General features: G+C 42.5%; 2 protein-coding genes and 1 long non-coding RNA gene across 4 annotated transcripts in view; all 3 read right to left on the bottom strand.

Annotated features, from left to right (window-relative positions):
- Positions 1-623: 623 nt before the first annotated feature.
- On the bottom strand, positions 624-1,020 carry LOC124269806. Its single transcript, XR_006896616.1, has 2 exons — positions 970-1,020; positions 624-795 (listed from the first exon to the last, which is right to left on the bottom strand). It is a non-coding gene; the product is annotated as an uncharacterized LOC124269806 (long non-coding RNA).
- A 189-nt stretch (positions 1,021-1,209) lies between these two features.
- On the bottom strand, positions 1,210-3,353 carry LOC124269802 (ankyrin-3-like). The gene is made up of 2 exons (XM_046704838.1): positions 2,735-3,353; positions 1,210-1,295 (listed from the first exon to the last, which is right to left on the bottom strand). The coding sequence occupies exons 1-2, from the start codon at positions 3,351-3,353 to the stop codon at positions 1,210-1,212; spliced, it is 705 nt and encodes a 234-aa protein (XP_046560794.1).
- The window catches only part of LOC124269803, a 50,484-nt gene continuing 33,931 nt past the window's right edge, over positions 3,293-19,845 (bottom strand). For both annotated transcript variants that reach the window (XM_046704839.1, XM_046704840.1), the window contains one exon: positions 3,293-5,910. In XM_046704839.1, the coding sequence (XP_046560795.1) occupies positions 3,698-5,910 (2,213 nt within the window). In that variant the 3' untranslated portion in view covers positions 3,293-3,697. The remainder of the gene's footprint in view (positions 5,911-19,845) is intronic.

Here is a 19,845-nt window from a genome sequence, read left to right as displayed (position 1 = left end):
TGCAATAGCATTTGCACCTTTCTCTATGAGATGCTCCAGTTTCATACTTGGCATGCTCAGCTGCTACATGAAATGTTGCGACCCCATTCCTATCTTCTGCATTTACATTTGCACCTTTGAGCATGCAGTGTGCAAGGATAAATGAGCAGTATAAATGGACTGTCTTTATCATTATGTTTTCAGATTAAGATGAAACATGCAGCAGAGAGGGTTTTTGGTGATCCTGGAACAGTCAGGCTGGTAAGACTCATCATCAGCTCAGGCCCTTGCCCCCTCTACACGCAGCCCAGCAAAATGAATGGGACTCCCAGGAAACGCTGCCTAGTCGAACCCACCAAGAACTTTCCGGGAGAATATGTAGACTCCCCAACACTGCAGCCTTCTGCATTACCCAGAGTATCAGAAGGGCTGTGCTCCAAGTGGAGAAACCGGGCACTCTCCTGATCTGCACCAAGAGATCAGAAGGTACCAAACCAAGGGCACCGACAACAATGGGGAGCCTGACGACAGTGTACTTGGGATGCAAGCAAGACATTTCAAAGGCGGGGTCCGCATATTTAGCATGCTTTTCCTGAATCTTGTCAATCATGTTGCTGTCAAAAGGGACAGAAAATTCAATGATATAAATAAATTCATTAGCTTCATTATAATTATTATGTTTCCCTATGAGATACTCAACAGTTTTATTTTGGCATGCTGAATTGCAACATGAAGTGGAGTGACTCCATTCATACCTTTTGCATTACCCCTGGCACATTTCTCTTCGAGATAAACAGCAGTTTCATGTTTGGCAAGCTGAACTGCTACACTGACTGAGTATGGTTTTACGCCGCTTTTAGCAATATTCCAGCAATATCACAGCGGGGGACACCAGAAATGGGCTTCACTCATTGTACCCATGTGGGGATTCGAACCCAGGTCTTCGGCGTGAAGAGCCAACGCTTTAACCACTAGACTACCCCACCGCACCTGAACTGCTACAAGAAGTGGTGTGACTCCTTTCTTATCTCCTGCATTAATAGTAATAGTAATAGTAATTGTCCACTTATATGGCACTCATATCCAGGCACATTGCCTGCTCACGGTGCTACGTACATTACTATCCACGGTCATAGGACACTATCACACTTTCCGATACTTTTTCAACACCCTGGGGAGCATACAGCCATGCTGTCTGTTAGGCACAATAAACTAAACACACATTAACATTCACATAATTCTCTGTGAGATTCTGAACAGTTTCATGTTAGCATGCTCAGTGGCTACATGAAGTGGTGTGACTCCATTCATGCCTCCTGCATTAACATTCGCACCTTTCGCTATTGATGATTAACAGTTTCATGTTTGGCATGCTGAATTGCTACATGAAGCGGAGTGACTCCATTCCTATCCGTTGCATTAACACTGGCACCTTTCTCTATGAGATACTCAACAGTTTCATGTTTGGCATGCTGAACTGCTACATGAAGTGGTGTGACTCCGATCATATCTGTTGCATTAACACTGGCACCTTTCTCTATGAGATACTCAACAGTTTCATGTTTGGCATGCTGAATTGCTACATGAAGTGGTGTGACTCTGATCATATCTGTTGCATAAACACTGGCACCTTTCTCTATGAGATACTGAACAGTTTCATGTTTGGCATGCTGAACTGCTACATGAAGTGGTGTGACTCTGATCATATCTGTTGCATTAACACTGGCACCTTTCTCTATGAGATACTCAACAGTTTCATGTTTGGCATGCTGAACTGCTACATGAAGTAGTGCTGTCATGTCCCATCTTCCATAATAATAATCTTCAACTTTCTCCATGAGATACTCAACAGTTTCATGTTTGGCATGCTGAACTGCTACATGAAGTAGTGCTGTCATGTCCCATCTTCCATAATAATAATCTTCAACTTTCTCCATGAGATACTCAACAGTTTCATGTTTGGCATGCTGAACTGCTACATGAAGTAGTGCTGTCATGTCCCATCTTCCATAATAATAATCTTCAACTTTCTCTATGAGATACTCAACAGTTTCATGTTTGGCATGCTGAACTGCTACATGAAGTGGTGTGACTCCGATCATATCTGTTGCATTAACACTGGCACCTTTCTCTATGAGATACTCAACAGTTTCATGTTTGGCATGCTGAATTGCTACATGAAGTGGTGTGACTCTGATCATATCTGTTGCATAAACACTGGCACCTTTCTCTATGAGATACTGAACAGTTTCATGTTTGGCATGCTGAACTGCTACATGAAGTGGTGTGACTCTGATCATATCTGTTGCATTAACACTGGCACCTTTCTCTATGAGATACTCAACAGTTTCATGTTTGGCATGCTGAATTGCTACATGAAGTGGTGTGGCTCCATTCCTATCAGTTGCATTAACACTGGCACCTTTCTCCATGAGATACTCAACAGTTTCATGTTTGGCATGCTGAACTGCTACATGGAGTAGTGCTGTCATGTCCCATCTTCTATAATAATAATCTTCAACTTTCTCCATGAGATACTCAACAGTTTCATGTTTGGCATGCTGAACTGCTACATGAAGTGGTGTGACTCCTTTCATATCTTCTGCATTAACACTGGCACCTTTCTCTATGAGATACTCAACAGTTTCATGTTTGGCATGCTGAACTGCTACATGAAGTGGTGTGACTCCTTTCATATCTTCTGCATTAACACTGGCACCTTTCTCTATGAGATACTCAACAGTTTCATGTTTGGCATGCTGAACTGCTACATGAAGTGGTGTGACTCCTTTCCTATCTTCTGCATTAACACTGGCACCTTTCTCCATGAGATACTCAACAGTTTCATGTTTGGCATGCTGAACTGCTACATGAAGTGATGTGACTCCATTCTTGTCTTTTGCATTAACACTGGCACCTTTCTCCATGAGATACTCAACAGTTTCATGTTTGGCATGCTGAACTGCTACATGAAGTGGTGTGACTCTGATCATATCTGTTGCATTAACACTGGCACCTTTCTCTATGAGATACTCAACAGTTTCATGTTTGGCATGCTCAGTTGCTACATGAAGTGGTGTTGCTCCATTCTTGTCTTCTGCATTAACATTCGTACCTTTCTCTATGAGATACTCAACAGTTTCATGTTTGGCATGCTGAACTGCTATATGAAGTGGAGTGACTCCTTTCAAGTCTTTTGCAGTAGCATTCACACCTTTCTCTGTGAGACACTCAACAATTTTATGTTTACAATGCTGAACTGCTACATGAAGTGGTGTGACTCCTTTCATATATTCTGCATCAGCAATGGCACCTTTCTCTATGAGATACTTAGCAGTTTCATGTTCAGCACATGTCCTTTGTACATTAAACATGTCGACTGAACCCTCTTTCAGTTCATCAAGAAGAAAGGGCCATCTATCCAAGTACAATCCCAGAATATCCACCCGATCTAACCAAATGATAAGCTCAATGGGACTTAAATTTTCATATTTGTGGCTGAAGGAATAACCAATATGTTGGAGGATGTCAGTGATGTCAAACCATTTCTGTATGAATACGGGATTGCCCAAATGATTCTGTAGGTTGCTCCCTATACATATTTCGCAGAGGCCAAGAATGGTAGCATGTATTGGGTGATCTCCGTGACTATTATACTTCAGACTAAAATATTCAACACAAGAGATATTCCCCGCCTTACAGGCCAACATAAGAGGTGTCATTCCTGACACTGTGGCTGTAGCACATGTTCAAGTTCAAGGAGGAGATGAAGTTTTTCTTCACTTTCTATGTCTGACTGAGCAGCAAAGTGGAGTGGAAGCCATCCTTCTGAATTCTTTAGTGATTTGTCTACATTGAGTTGTAACAGATATTCCACCATATCTGCTGTGCCTATGTGAGCTGCAAGGTGCAGTGGTGTGTCTCCTCTGCTTGTTGTACATGCAATGTTTCCACCATATCCATGAATCATTGACAGAGGATACGTTTCTCTACAACCTGTTGCCAAAAGTACCAATTCATCAGTAAAACAGCTTATACCAAGACTGCAAAAGATTGGAAACAATTCTAAAAATGCATCTTTCTTCATCTGCCCGAAAGTCTTCAAATATAATAGGGGTGTCACATTATGATACTGTAGTAAGAGGCATTTGCACAGCTGCACAAGCAGTTCTCTCCCTTTGTAACTGTCAGCGTTACACATTAAGAGGGCAAGTTTCTCTAAAGTTTCCCTTTTATTCTTTTCTATCAGCAATGCCATCAGTGGCCACTTGAAAATGTTCATGATTGATGCATCAAATGTATCCAGGATGTGATCAAAAGCAGTGTTGTCTGGAGTCTCAGAAGCACATGATGCAACAATGCAGGCTTCAGATATACAAGTCTTTCTCTTTAACATTTCTTGAATCAATTCTGAATTTCCCCTATAAATAGCACTGGCCAATACATCTTGTCTTGTTTCCGTCAACTCCACCTCTGATAAACAGTTGTCAGCTGTTGCCATCAGATCCATTACTATCAGGTTGCAGCCATTGAGTGCAAAATTACACAAGACAGAAGTAAACCGCAAGACCAAGATATCTTCAATATATAAAGTCGGAATGTCCTCTGTAATACCTACAGCCAAAGCTGAAAGTCTTTCCACTGTTTGCTTACTGAAAAACACTTTTGTGAAGACTTCTTTGGTGCAGTTTTTAAACGTTACAATTTCCATTTTGTCTGTACCTTTCCAGAAACTATGCATCAGGAACTGACAGAATTCAGGATCCTGAAAAGCTGGGTGTGTAATGATTAGTTCCTGGTTTGTGGACAACAATTCTTGTGTGAGTCTCTCAGAAAGAATACCAAACTTATTTCTGGGGATTAATATGATATGGTCAGATTCTGATGTTGGTGATGTTCTTACATATTCCAGTAAAACACTAAGGGTGCAGAACTTGAGCCCACTTGTGAGTTTCTCTTTGCAGACTTGAATGGAAATGACATCCATTACTGATTGATGTACAAACCTGTAGCTTTCTTTGTTTTCTACAAAGGTAAGATACATTGGGCACATTGTCTTGGCTTTACTCTCTAACTGATGAATGTCACAATTTCTGAAACGGAGCAGCTTCTCAAGGAGGTCACTGTCTTCTTTTGATCGGTCAAATGGATCAAAAAAGCTCCTGTGTAGTTCCCCACCTTTCAGAAATAGCAACAACAACACCATATAACCTACTGGATCAGCATCTGACAGACTTCTTATATTCTCTGATAAACACTTCAGTGGCTTGGAGAAAAAAGTTGAAGCCTTGAGATGGAGTGATTTATCTTTAGCAAACACAGAGCAGCATTGGGGGAATCCCATCAGGTCAGTGCTTTGGACAATCCTTTGTTTCTCATTAAAGTCAATGCAGGTGTCAGTTCCAAACAGTTTCAAATGATTTTCAAGAATTGCTAATCTTTCTTGAGCTTGGTTTTCCTCAATGACTGAGAAATCAACATTTGGACATTTCGTAAGAAAAGTAACTTTACCAACACATGCTGACAGTATATTTGAACGGCTTGTTATCACCAGTTTGACAATTCCATTCTCTATTACAGGGATCATCATAGGGAATTTCTTGCCCCATCTGTCCACCAGATCCTGAACCAGATTTGTTTTTCCAAAGGCATCATCTATCAAAACAACAAATGTTTGTTGAACTTTCCTTTCATTAAGTTTCACTGGAATATGGTCCCACTGACTGGGGTCAGTCAGAATTACAGGGCTCCGGGACTCCCGTTCTGAGACACTCTTTAGTAAGTGCAAACCAGCAGACGTCTTTCCATCGCCTGACCTGCCAGTGAGAACAACCATGCCCCTTGTGTGAAGAAACTTTTCAGATTGTGTGATGAAGTGTGTCTTCACAAACGGTATCGTTTTCAAATCTCTCAGACAGAGTTTACTCTGATCTGCAAAAGTACAAGAAAATTAGTGTCACAACATTAAAAGTCTCCAGCATCAGTAGGCAACAATTCAACTGAGGCATCTGCTTGACAAAATTTCCTGTCGCCCTTGGTATCATGTATTTTCTACTAATATTGAAAATATACCACAAGTATCACATTTAATGAGCATCCTTTTATCTGCAACCATTTCATTTATCTGTTTTCATAATGCTATACTCAGCAATATTTCAGCTGTTTGACAGCAGTCTTTAAATAATTGAGTCTGGACCAGATAATACAGTGATTGACATAAGCATCAATCCATGCAGTTTGGTTAAGAAGACATCCATCAACCAAGTCAGCGAGTCTGACTTCCCAATCCTGTTAGTCCACTCTTATGACAAGCATGGTTGCTGAAGACAAGAGTTTCATTTTCATTGTGCCATACAACTTTGTCTTATTTTAGTTTATGTTATAATGAAAAGAAGTCCATTTTCCTCTCTTTCATAAAAATCGAATTACAGTGACAAAAGATCAACATAAGGTCAACAAACTCATATCAGAATATTTCAGTCTGCAACATATAATATTTCTTAATATGTATGTTGCTCATCAAACTTCATTTTGCATGTTTTAGAGCAGGCACCTTGGAGGCAATATGTTACCCAAGTAGGAATAGATATTAAGACAGATTTAAAATACCGTACATAAGCAAAATTATCAAATGAGTTTCAAAAGCTAGTGTTATGCACATCAATATCAATAGTATTGAAAATTTTATGATAAATTGTATATTTATATACTTATCCTATCTCATGGTATGCACCTCTTCTCTTCTACGACCATGTGTGGAAACGTGCTGTAGGCTAAGTTGAATCAAATCTTGCTGGCCTCTGACCCGCCCTGACCTCTGCCCTCACTCCGACATCAGCACCTGTCAATCATCTCTGTAAGCATGGAGCTCGCTCAGATGATCATGTGACTACCTGTGCCTGTCATTCTCGTCTTGGAGCTTCTAGTAATCTGTGATGTGGGTCAGGTCGGGTGGGTCCTATCGCATGAGATAGGATAAGTATATAAATATACAATTTATAAAAAAAAAATCAAATTTTTAAACTTATCCTATCTCACGGTATGCACAATCCCACGGTTGGTAGGCCGGGATCACTAGATTACCCGTTACTACCACCAGAAAAAACGCATAACCCAAGGAGGCCAGGAGAAAGCACCAACTCCGATATGCAAACTCCAACTTGAGATGGGCTTCATCATGTAACCCCTGGCTTACACAGCACAAAAACTCTAGGGAGTGGGTGCTCCCAATTAATGTGGTTTTCGCCTGCAACTTTTGACAAGCAAAAGGGCCTTAGTTTGGCAAGTAGGCCCCGCCACCCACGATTTATCAGGGGAACCCAGTGAATTAAAGTCGAGGACCTTAATCTGGCCAGTCCTGCTTGAAACTACCCCCAGACAGACACACGCTGGAAGGCGGTGAAAGAGGAATAGTTCGGATGCTCAACTAGTTTAACGTTCAGTACCAATCTCCCTAGCGTGCCAAAGGTGAGAAAGGACTCAGGAGCAGAGCGGCGAAAACCATGTAGGTGTCGGAAATCAACACTTAACTGGCGTAATTGCTCAAAGAGTAGAGGTCAGTAAGCGGAGTGTCGACCATCTCTGCATGTAGTACAAGACTGGCCTAACAGTCTATGAAGTCATAACTGATGACAGTGCAGACACGCCCTATTCCCATAGGTGAGAATGATCTAAGCCCAAGAGAAAAAAGTACCAACACATGGATGACATCGATATCTTATATTAGGTACAAAGCAAACCCGACCAAGGAAGGATTGCTTTATCTGCGAACACGGGCCGATGACAATTGGTGCGCCAGGATCAGGGGGCCGAATTGATGTAGACCTTCCACGTCTGTAACTGAGAGGTCCCTCAGGTACTGTGAAGCAAACACTGTATCTGATCACCCAAAACAGCCCTCCATGATGGACCGCAGGGAACAATTTCTGTGAAGAGCCATGGTGGAAGCAAGAGCTCGAGTCTCATGAGGCTTCGCCGTCGACGGTGGAGGCAGGTCAGCAAAGGCAGAAGCACGCAGGATCGTAGTTTCGCATCAAAAACGCCAAGGTAGTACGGGAGACTTCCGAGGTGGAGGCAGTAGACAATGGAATGAACAATCTCTTACGCAATCTGTGGCGATCCTGTGAGGCAGCTAGGTAAATCCTTAATGCACGCACCGGGCATAAGGACATATCCTCAGTGTCATCTGGGCCGAAGATAGTGGACAACGGCTGAATCGTGAATGTCTGATCCGGCTGTCCTGGTAACTGATTTTTGGCGAGAAAATCCCACCGCAAACCAAGGAAACTCTCGCATGTCTAGACCTTTCAAACCTTACCCGAGAAACATCAAGAGCATGCAACTCAGAAATACGAGCAGCCGTAGCCAAGGCCAATAGAAAGAAGGTCTTACAGGAGACATGTTCGAAATCTTTCTCCTCCAAAGGTTCATAATCAGCTGCGTGAGATGAGCAAGTACAACGGAAAGATCCCAAGCTGGGGGCCGGAACTTCCGAGATTGGTCAGCCAGTTTGTAAGACCGGAGGAGAGACAGGAGTTCAGGGACAGTGGACACCTTCACACCTGAGGCCGCTGCAATAACCATGTTAAGAGCCGGCAGATAGGTAGATAGTGTAGAACCTTTGAGTTTTCTGGAGGTTCGGAGATGCTGAAGGTATTCTGCCACCATCTGTGGGGACGCCGTAGTGGGGCATGTGACGCCCCTCTTCCTACAATACGCTTCGAAATTCTTCCATTTGTCATTGTAGAGTGACCTCGTAGAAGTACGATGCGCTGTAGTAATGGCAGGAGCCACCCATTTAGAATAGCCCTTCGCCGTTAACGACTGATGTAGATGTGCCAAGCGTGCAGATGGAGCGTCAATGGGGACCAATGTAGCTGGTCGGAGTGTGGATGTCGAATGGGAAGTGGCACTGGATCTGGTTCGGTTAGGTCTTGAAAGTTTACTGACCAACTTCTGGCCGGCCAATAGGGTGCGACCAAAAGTAGAGTCATCCCCTGAGTTGCGCACAGTTTCACTAATATGTGAGGAAGAAGGGCCACTGGTGGAAACGCATAAGCATTCAGGTCCTCCCACGGAATGGCTAGAGCATCGAGGTCCCAAGCCAGAGGGTCTGGAATCGCTGACACAAACCAAGGCAGCTGATGGTTGAATTGGGTGGCAAAGAGATCTACTGTCGGAGTCGTCAATGGAAGGCAAAAGGTCTGGAACACCTGAGGATGCAATTTCCATGCCGTTGGAGAGGGACGACTTGGTCGGGACAGAGAATCTGCGATGACATTCTACACCCCCGGAATGTGGGTGGCTCGTACCAAGATGTGGAGAGAGTCCACCAGATCGAAGAACCGTTGGGTCCACTGCAGCAGTTGAGTAGACCCCGTGGACCCCATCCTGTTGATATGCCAAACCACAGCTGCGTTGTCCAACCGGATCATGAGGGAAGTTACCCGTAGGACATCCTGCCAGTGACTGATTGCAAGCATCACCGCCCTGAACTCCAGAACGTTGATGTGACAGGCGCGATCGATGGGAGACCACCGCCCTGCCACTAGTTGATTGAGAAGATGAGCTCCCCACCCATGTAGAGACCGTCCACATACAGGTGGTGAGACGGAACAAACGGCCCTAAACAAACTCCGTCGCAAACATTCAATGCTTCCATCCACCACCGGAGATGGGTATGGAGCTGCAGAGGTAGAGAGATCAAGGCAACGGGATCTCCCACTCTGCTGTAAGGCGCTAGAAAGAACTGCAAGGGATGAAGTTGTAGTTGACCCCTGAGGGTGAACGCCTGAGCCGACGTCAAGAGGCCCAGGAGCTCCTGCCACTGACGAAGCGTCCTGGGTTGCGCAAATGCCAGAGAAACCAATCGTTGAATCTTGCAGAAACGATCTCGCGGGACAGAGTTTGTTGGCCTCTGTGTCGAACACTGCTCAAAAGAATTGAAGACGGCGTGTAGGGGCTAGTTCCGATTTCTGCAGATTGATTAATTAGCCTAATTAGCGAAGACTGACTGACTGAGTTTGGTTTTACGCCGCTTTTAGCAATATTCCAGCAACATCACGGCGGGGGACAAGAGAAATGGGCTTCACACTTTGTACCCATGTGGGGATTCGAACCCGGGTCTTCGGCATGACGAGCCAACGCTTTAACCACTAGGCTACCCCACCGCCCCAGCGAAGAAGCTGTATCGCAAACTGCATGTGATGAAGCAGAAGGGCATGATCGGTCTGCGCCTGAATGCAGCCGTCGATGTAAGCTTCGAACACTATCCCCTTGCGGTGAAGGAAACAGGTGATAGGCCTCGATACCCGTGTGAACAGCCACGGGGCCGAAGAAATTCCAAACGGGAGGACACGCCACTGATAGTGGGTGCCCTCGAAGACAAATCGACGGAACTTGCGAAAAGCCAGAAAAATCGGGATGTGAAGGTACTCTTGCTGGAGATCGACACTGACCATGTAGTCTCTCGGCTTGATGACTGTTGAGAAGAGCCACCAACACCATACGAAAGTGAGGCGGGGGTTGTAGAACCATTTTATCGAAAATTCTTCATATTGAAAATTAGTCTCAACTTGTCCGAATCTTTCTTTGGCACCAGAAAGATTGGCAAATAGAACCCCAGGTCTGTCGGAGCCAGGCCCAGGGCTCGATCGCAAGTTTCTGAAGGAGAGTGTCGATTGTGGAGCGTGAACAGCCGTCTGAGATACGATACGTTCGAGTAGCCAAGCTACCATGACAGCACTGAAGAAGTGCTGAATGTAGGAGGTTCGTGGCATGGAGATGTCAGGAACGTACACATTGTACACAGAGTGATGAAGGCCATATAAACAGTGATTGTAGGAACATATAGTTCGCCAAATGAAGTGTTGGTCCACCAGATGGAGTGAGAAAGTTAGTAGATACGATGCATGGGATCGTCAATCTACCGGAACATTGGTAAAGTTGATGGAATGGCAGAGGTAAAAAAGACCAATGACTCCAGACATGTTTGATAAAGAGGCGAAGGTAGTAACATCGATGCCTACGGACAGTCCGGACATAGCTGCAGTGACCTCTGAACTGAGGCCTTCAGCTAAAAAAACGAGTAAACCCAGCCAAAGTGAAAGCGCCTTGGTGATTCCATCTGGCACCCACGGTAAACTGCATCTCCCGGCTGACTGACAAACTCGACATAATCACTCCGGGTGCCAGTCAAATCGCCCCAGCTACAAAACGCCCCAGCCAATTCGGTCAAAATGCCCCAGATTTTTGGTCAATTCGCCCCAGGTTTGGTCAAATCGCACCAGGGGGGTAGTCAAAATGCCCCTGTGTATTTAAAATGATTAAATATATGCCATAAATGCATAGTTTTTGTCAACTTCCATATTATATACTTCGTATAATATTATATAGTAATATTTCTGATAAATTTTCTATTAGTATACTGATAAGAGCAAAAGTAATATTCATGTATAGACAACACTGTAATACCAATTATTTGCATGTTATTAATGCTTCTGTAAAAAATTACAAGAATAAAATGAAATGTTTGTATAGAATGTTCATTGGCCATAAATGCATAGTTTTTGTCAGCAAGTATGGTATAATCATGATAATACTTATCAAAACAATCTACAGCTTTTGTTAATTAATCTTGTCAAAAGGTGAGGCCATAAATGCATAGATTTTCTCAAAAAGTATGGTATAATGCTTATCAAAACAATCTAGAGCTTTTGTTAATTAATCTTGTCAAAAGTGTGGATAAAACAGGCTATTAAAACATGTTCACTAATTGACATTCAATGATGTGTTTAGTTGAAGGAAATGTTGAGGCTCGAATGTATGAGCATTTCAGGCTATAAAAACATATTCACTAATTGACCATCAATTGACCATCACCTATCGAGATTCTAAAATGTAATTTTAAACGATTCTAATAACTACAGTCATTTTGACTTAAATTTCAGTAGCAGATTTTGTCAGAACATACATTCTTGTCTCCGACTTGAATGTAGTGACCTTAATGCACACAAATATGAAAAGTTTATATCTCCAACATTATCTTGCTCTTGTGGCCATAACTATGAAGACTCTGCTCACTATTTCTTTTCATGTACTCTTTACAACGATATCACGTCCAAATTATGTATTTTAATACCAAAGGATTTGACCTAAAATCAATTTTGTTTGGAAACCAAAGCTGCTCCTCAATAGTAAACAAAGAACTTTTAATTTCAGTGCACTCTTTTATAAATTTAACAGGCAGATTTGATCCAAAATAATTTGTTTATATGACATATACTGTTTAACAATGATTGGCGTTATTGCTTGTTTTTGCAACATTTATATATCATTCACATTGTACATTCATCATGATGTGTTTATCCTTCCTTCCATTGTATCCCGGAGCAGTATTCATATAAGGTTATACTTGTTTACCAATCCGGTTCCTTTCTTTGGAAATAAATATGTTTGAATCATAAATATTATACCATACGTGTTATGATTACACAATGCCATTTGTTGACCAAAAACTATTTACAGCCAATAAACATATTATACAAACCTTTCATTTTACTCTTGTAATTCTTTACCAAATAATTGGTATTACAGTGTTGTCTATACATGAATATTACTTTTGCTCTTGTCAATTTACTAATACAAAATTTATTAGAAATATCTCGTCATATGAGCGAAATATTCTCAAGCACGACGTAAAACCCAATTTCACCTCACCTATTAGAAATATTACTATATAATATTATATATAGCATATAATATGGAAGTTGACAAAAACTATGCATTTGTGGCATATATTTAACCAATTTAAATACATTGGGGCATTTTGACTACCGTACCCCCTGGGCCATTTTGACCAAACCTGGGTCGATTTGACCAAAACTCTGGGGCATTTTGACCAAATTGGCTGGGGCGTTTTGTAGCTGGGGCGATTTGACTGGCACCCATCACTCCTACCGGGAATGGCACCGTTCATCATCACTGGCAATTAAAGGCTGGGATAAGTATCCGCTTCGGGGGACCAAGACAAGTCTGTCAGGTACTTCCTAATCGATGTATCATCAAAAGTCTCCCCCGTTGAAAAGCTGTTTACAACTATACACGACTTCCTGTTATGCTATGCCCGACGTTGTCTCTCATGGACCAATCAAATTGCAGCATTTGATTCATCTCAGATTCCCGCGAAGTGACGGCACCGGTGTTGCAGGAAAAAGATCCTTGTAAAATCTTGTGCAGTCGTTGATTTCTTCATCAACACTCAGCCTTGTCCGTAATCTCCCGGAGTTACACGAGTTACATGTGTACAGCAGACTGACTGGAAAACGCGTGAAAGATTTCGCCGCGAAATACCGATGTAAGTAGACTGTCTCCCTGGCTATTGTGATTGTTTCCTTCTTCACTGAAGATAAAGTAATCGTCATCTTAACCAGGGAGACTCTATAAGGGGGAGTGGTCACTCCTCTGAAAACCCCTAAGCTATGCCTCGGCTCGTCACGTGACCAGTGTAGCCAATATGGCAGCAGCGTAGTTTTTAAGATTGAGCCCGGTTTATTTTCAACAGCTGATTACATACGCTGAGTGTTGTGACAACTGAAAACCTACATGTAGAAGATAAGTTACCTATTCTGTCACTTCATTTTAAGTCAAATAATTGTTATTAGTGTCAGTATTAGTACAGTAGATTTGTAGTAAAGTTTCAAGTCGGCTTGTTGTAGCTCACTGGCTTCAATTCTCAGTACATGCAGCGAAGAAAGACTAAATTCGATCGCTAAAGACTTCTTTCACATATTCGTTTAATTTTTAGAAGGGAAATATACCTTTAGTTCAAAGGTGTTTGCAAGTAATAGTGATAGTTTTATAATTTTTTTAAATTTGTTAGGGTGTATTTGAGGTGTGTGAAAAATATGACATACGCCATTGATGCTTGTGATGCTTGAGTGTTATAGTTCTAAAACTTCTTTCTTTCTTGCTGATCATAGTATAAGATATCTGAATTAGTTACTAATGTGAAAAAATGTCTCAAAGTAGATTTCTTTTAAAAAGGACAGCTGATGTTAACACATGTGTTCTACCGATAGTTTTGCGTTCTTTAACATGTTTGGGGAGGGATGGCCGTTGTGTATCATTTATTCTTTCATTCATTCACATATGTTCTTTTTATTTTGTTCTTTTTCTTTATTTCTTTCATTCATTCACATATAATTCTGGCACTTAATTCATTCATTCATTCATTGTAAAATTCCGACTGATACAATACACTGGCTGAAGTACTGTTAAACGCAGCCGAAGTTGCGCTGGGAACGAACCAAGTCACTGTGTGGCGCTGGAGCATGACGAGGCACACCCTAATTAGTACAAATGGTAAAGAAAGCCAGCTAGTGACCTATCCCTGTTGTAGAGTATCCCTGTCTTAACAGATGATCAGCTGAAGTTTATACTTGCTTAACGCTGTTACTTGTAGACTATAGTCATTGGTCTCAATGAAGCGCCGTAAATAACCAACAGTGTTGAATACATAAAGGTTCTTGTAGAGCTACAAGTTCATCTACGACTCCCATTGCAGAACTTATACATCAGCATGCTTGACTCTTGTGAGGAAGGGGACAGCTTGACAGTTATCACTGGCCTAGCTCAATACTGAAGCAAGTGAACTATGAGGAAGCACCGAACCGGGAACACCATGAGTAAACGCTGAACCGGGAGCCCCATAAGTGAGCGTCGAACCAGGAACCCCATGAGTAAGCGTTGAACCGGTGTAGCAGCCCAGAATAACCCCCCACCAGATTATACCCCGGGGTAAACTATGGGCTAGCCCAGTTTATACCCCGGGGGTATATTCTGGACCAGGCCAAAGTATACCCCTCCAGCCCAGACTATACCCCTAAAAAATTATGTTGACAATTCACTCAATATGAGTGTGTGACTCTGGGCAGTGGTCTTGGTGTCATTTAAAGGAATTTGTAGGTGCATTTTATTTACATTACTGCATAATACAAAATTTATGAAGCATTTGTTTAGTGCCTCTCTGCGATGTGATATTTTCAACTTTGCGTAACCCAGCCATGCTGATATATCATTAAGGTTAGTAGTTAGTTATCTGCTTTATCTGCTTTAACTAAGGTATTTCAGTGACGGGGAATTACACTTATTAAGAAATGAGGTGGAACCAAAAATAGAAAATTTGAGGGAAAACTGATTTGAAAAGTTAAAAAAACATATATAACAATTTTAAGATGGTAAAAAGTGGAATTATTCTATTATTGTTTTGGGAGATTTGATGGTCTATGGAGATCATCAAGGTGTTTGTGGAATTATTTTATACCTACCTTCTTGTTGTGACACAAATTAGTTTGACTTTTAGAGAAAACATATAAGTTAAAAAATTAAACAAAACATCAACAATTGTTACATCAATCAATATGTGAAATGAGTCCAAGATTAAACCACATGCTACAAACACATTACATTGGACCATAAACTCAACAACAACAGAACAGATTAACAAAGGTCACTCTACTCATGAATCTACAGAGGGCTGTAAACCAACAAGATGGGTGTTGTCTTAATTAATACCCTACTCCACTGTCTAACAACTGGCTGTCTAATGGCCCACCCACTAACGACAACGCCGAAAGCCCCAGTGATTCGAAGCAACGAAAAAGACTCAGAGATGAACTGGAGTCAGGCGGCCATACAGACCTTACTACCAAACAAATCAAGTCAACCCGTTTGTTCAACCCTATCCCCCAAAATGCTCGAAGGAATTTGGCTGCTGCATTAGGCCTGAAGTCTTCAAAGGACATTTATTATGGAAGATCAACAGACTTGACAGCACCCCGACGGACATACAGAACCAAAGGCGACGGCAACTGCTACTTCCGCTGCATCAGTTACAGCCTGACAGGATCCGAAGACAGTCACAGCACTATCCGAGATCGAGTGGTTCAGCATATGAACAATGACATTAATGATGAACTAAAACATTTCCTGAACCAAAATGTCAATGAGTACATCACAGATTCGGGAATTTCACGAGATGGAGTGTGGGCAACAGATGCAGAAGTTATGTCAACAGCCAGTCTGTTAAAATGTGACATTTATATTTACAGTGCAGTTGGTCAGTCAATGCAATGGCTGATGTACCCTGCCAGCTTCAGCTTGAAAACTCACACTGATTATGCTTTGTATCTGGAAAATTTATCGGACCATTTCAATGTTGTAACCAGTGTTTAATTGTGTGAGAAGTACAATAAAATTATAGTAGTATCCTTAATCACTTGTTTTCTGTAGGGGTATAATCTGGGCTGGGGGGTGGGGTGGGTGTGTATACTATGGCCTAGTTCAGAATATACCCCGGGGTATAAACTAGGCTGGCCCAGATTATACCTGGGGTATGGTCTGGGCTAGCCCAGTTTAACCCTGGGTATAGTCTGGGACAGGGGTATACTCTGGCCTGTTACACCGGTAATACTGTAGGTAAGCGCTGAACCAGGAAGACTGAGTGAGTGCTGAGCGAAAAGCACCATGATGAAGCACCGATCCAGGGAAAACCGGAGGTAAGCGCTGATCTGGGAGCACCGGTAATAAGCGCCGAACCGGGAACGCCAGTAGTAAGCGCCGCTCTGGGAACACCGGGAGGAAGAGCCAATCCGGGAACACCGGTAAGAAGCGCCGAACTGGGAACACCAGTAGTAAGCGCTGATCCAGGAACACCTGTAAAAAGCGCCGAACTGGGAACACCAGTAGTAAGCACCGATCCGGGAACACTGGGAGGAAGCGCCGATCCGGTAGCACCGGTAATAAGCGCCAATCTGGGAACACCGGTAAAAAGCGCCGAACTGGGAACACCAGTAGTACCGTATATGACCGTCTATAAGCCGAATTTTGAGGACCAAAAAAAGCAGTCTGTAGAAGGGGGTCGTCTTATCCATGAGTTACACTTTCGTCAAACCTTTTTCCAGGGGTAAGAAAACAACATCGTATCACTTCGCGTGAACAAACAACAGAAGACGACTTTGTCAGTAGAGACGTCAAATTTGCAATTAAACATCACTAGACAAGATTAATTACCATTTAAGTTATAAGTTGATTTGCTGGGCATTGTTTTATTTGCAGGGATTAAGATTACCGTGCGTATTTGTCTCGTACACAAAACCGGAAATAGCAATCAGCTGTGCACACGTTTCCCGGCGAACAAGTTCAAACATGCACAATAATATAACGGGACGAATTCTGACGCAGTCATCAGTAAAATATAATACAGAATACCGTTATTTAACCCAAAGAAATATATCCTAGCATTGTGTAATTTTAGTTACAGTTTTTGCTCTATAAAAAATAGCAATCAGCTGTGCACACGTTTCCCCGCGAACAAGTTCAAACATGCACAGTAATATAACGGGATGAATTCTATTGATTGAATACTATTATTTAACCCAAAGAAATATATCCTAGCATTGTGTAATAGTTTTTATGTAAAAAATATATAATCAACACTAAGGTTATACGGACCATCATGAACGTGGTAAGCACGTGACATGGAACGAGGCGGTAATCAGTTTGTGATTGTTGAATGGGGTAAAATAAGCAAGCCAGTTTGTTGCTACAATAAATATGATATTTAGAGAAGCAAAATATATTATGCATTTTCTGTCAACTACACTTCGTTTCGATCCGTGAGTAGACACAATATATATGACAGTGAATTCTTTGAATAATGTGGATCGACTTACAGTATGAGGAGGACAGTGACACGGAATTTGATGGGTTTACGGCCGATGACTTGTGAAAATCTCAGAACTCTCTTGCAGAAATGTCAGTGTTTATTGTTAGTGGACTATTTTTCTTATTGTCATATATATATAGATGAAATATGGACACTTAAATAATATATTTTGAAACAAAAGTTGACTTCAGTTTTTATTTACCGATGGTACTTTTTCTCTCCATACTCACCGATTTCACAAAATGGCGTCTCGTTGTTGATGCAAGCAGTGATCGTCGGGATATAAAAAGGAACACAAACACATGTTGCCACAATACACCGGTAATCTTTATTATGTAATATTCTCACCAACACTTACGCTGTATATCCACTTTCCAAATGGCGTCTCGTTGTTGATGCAAGCAGTGATCGTTAAAAAAAGGTAAACAAACACCGGTAATCTTTATTATGTAATATTCTCGTAATGGTGTCTCGTCGGGAACACCGGGAGGAAGCGCCGATCCGGGAGCACCGGGAGGAAGCGCCGATCCGGGAGCATCAGTAAGAAGCGCCGAACTGGGAACACCAGTAGTAAGCGCCGATCCAGGACCACCAGTAGTAAGCGGCGATCCAGGACCACCGGGAGGAAGCACCAATCCGGGAACACCGGGAGAAAGCGCCGATCCGGGAGCACCGGTAGTAAGCGCCGAACCAGGACCATCAGTAGTAAGCTCCGATCTGGAACCACCAGTAGTAAGCGTCGATCCGAAAATACCAGTTGTAAGCGCCGATCCGAGCACACCGGTAGTAAGCGCCGAACCGAGACCACCAGTAGTAAGCGCAGATCCGGGACCATCTGTAGTAAGCGCCGATCTGTGACCCCCAGTGGAGAGCGCTGATCCGGGAACACCGGGAGAAAGCACCGAACCGGGAGTACTAGTAGTAAGCGCCGAATTGGACACAAGCGGCGCTCTGAAAGACATCACGTGACCGGCAACAAGCGGCGCTCTCACCGATATCTGGCGGAAAGGAAATGACGCTTGTGAGGCAAATGGTGCACTAGAATAAAGTGGTGGTCTAGAAGCAAGTGACACATTCGACTGAGACACCGGATGCGAAACAGACTAAGTAACAACCACCGTAGACAGATGAGATTGTGGAGAGGACGTAGACAACACAACAACCCTAGATGGAGGCGAGGTCTTCCAGCGTGATGGGGTTAGCATGCAGCGGTCGGAACAGTTAATAAGTAAAAGTTCTCACTGAGGTAAGAATCAGGCGCCTCCCCTAAGAAATCTTCAGTAGGAGACGGGGACATCGAACGACGGACTGCCGTAGTTCTATGACGTTCGGCCTTGGGACGTTTCGATACCGACGGACCCTCAGATAGTTGACGGCGATCTCAATCGGATAATCGTCTACCAGCCACCCGGCGATATGCCGAGAAATCATCATCGTTGAGGTCCTTACAAAAAGTACATCGACGGGACCATTAACATGTGCCTAAATAGTCTACACACAAGGCATGTGGTTCCGCCGCCGAAAAATTACTGTTGCATTTATCACAATGCTTTCGTTTCTTAGAACTACTGCGATTAGACTTTCCCATAGTTGAAGAAAAAACGCAAACAAACTTTCTATAGACAAGCACACGTCCACACAAAGTAGCGACAAGAAAGAGAATGACAGGCACAGGTAGTCACATGATTATCTGTGCGAGCTCCATGCTTACAGAGATGATTGACAGGTGCTGATGTCGGAGTGAGAGCAGAGCAGAGGTCAGGGCGGGTCAGAGGCCAGCAAGATTTGATTCAACTTAGCCTACAGCACGTTTCCACACATGGTCGTAGAAGAAGAGAAGAGGTGCATACCGTGAGATAGGATACATTTAAAATATATTGATATTAGGGGCATGAATAGTAAGGACTCAATATAGACAAGGACAAAATATTGGACACTAACATAAACCCTAATTTACACTCACATCCATTTACAGACAGACAGACAATTTTATTCAGTAAAAGGCCATTGGCCCATAATACAGACAAATGCATGATCACACATCACATGAATGGTACACAATAATTTATATAAATGTTCTGCACCTAATTTTAACTTTTACATAATATGAAAATAAAGAGACATTCTTAATCACATTGACA

Source organism: Haliotis rubra, unplaced genomic scaffold (genome assembly GCF_003918875.1).
Source record: "Haliotis rubra isolate DU_JTF1 unplaced genomic scaffold, ASM391887v1 Scf1476, whole genome shotgun sequence".
NCBI classification, from domain to species: Eukaryota; Metazoa; Mollusca; class Gastropoda; order Lepetellida; family Haliotidae; genus Haliotis; species Haliotis rubra.
Note: the sequence above shows the minus strand (reverse complement) of the source record. Positions and strands in the feature narration are given on the sequence as shown.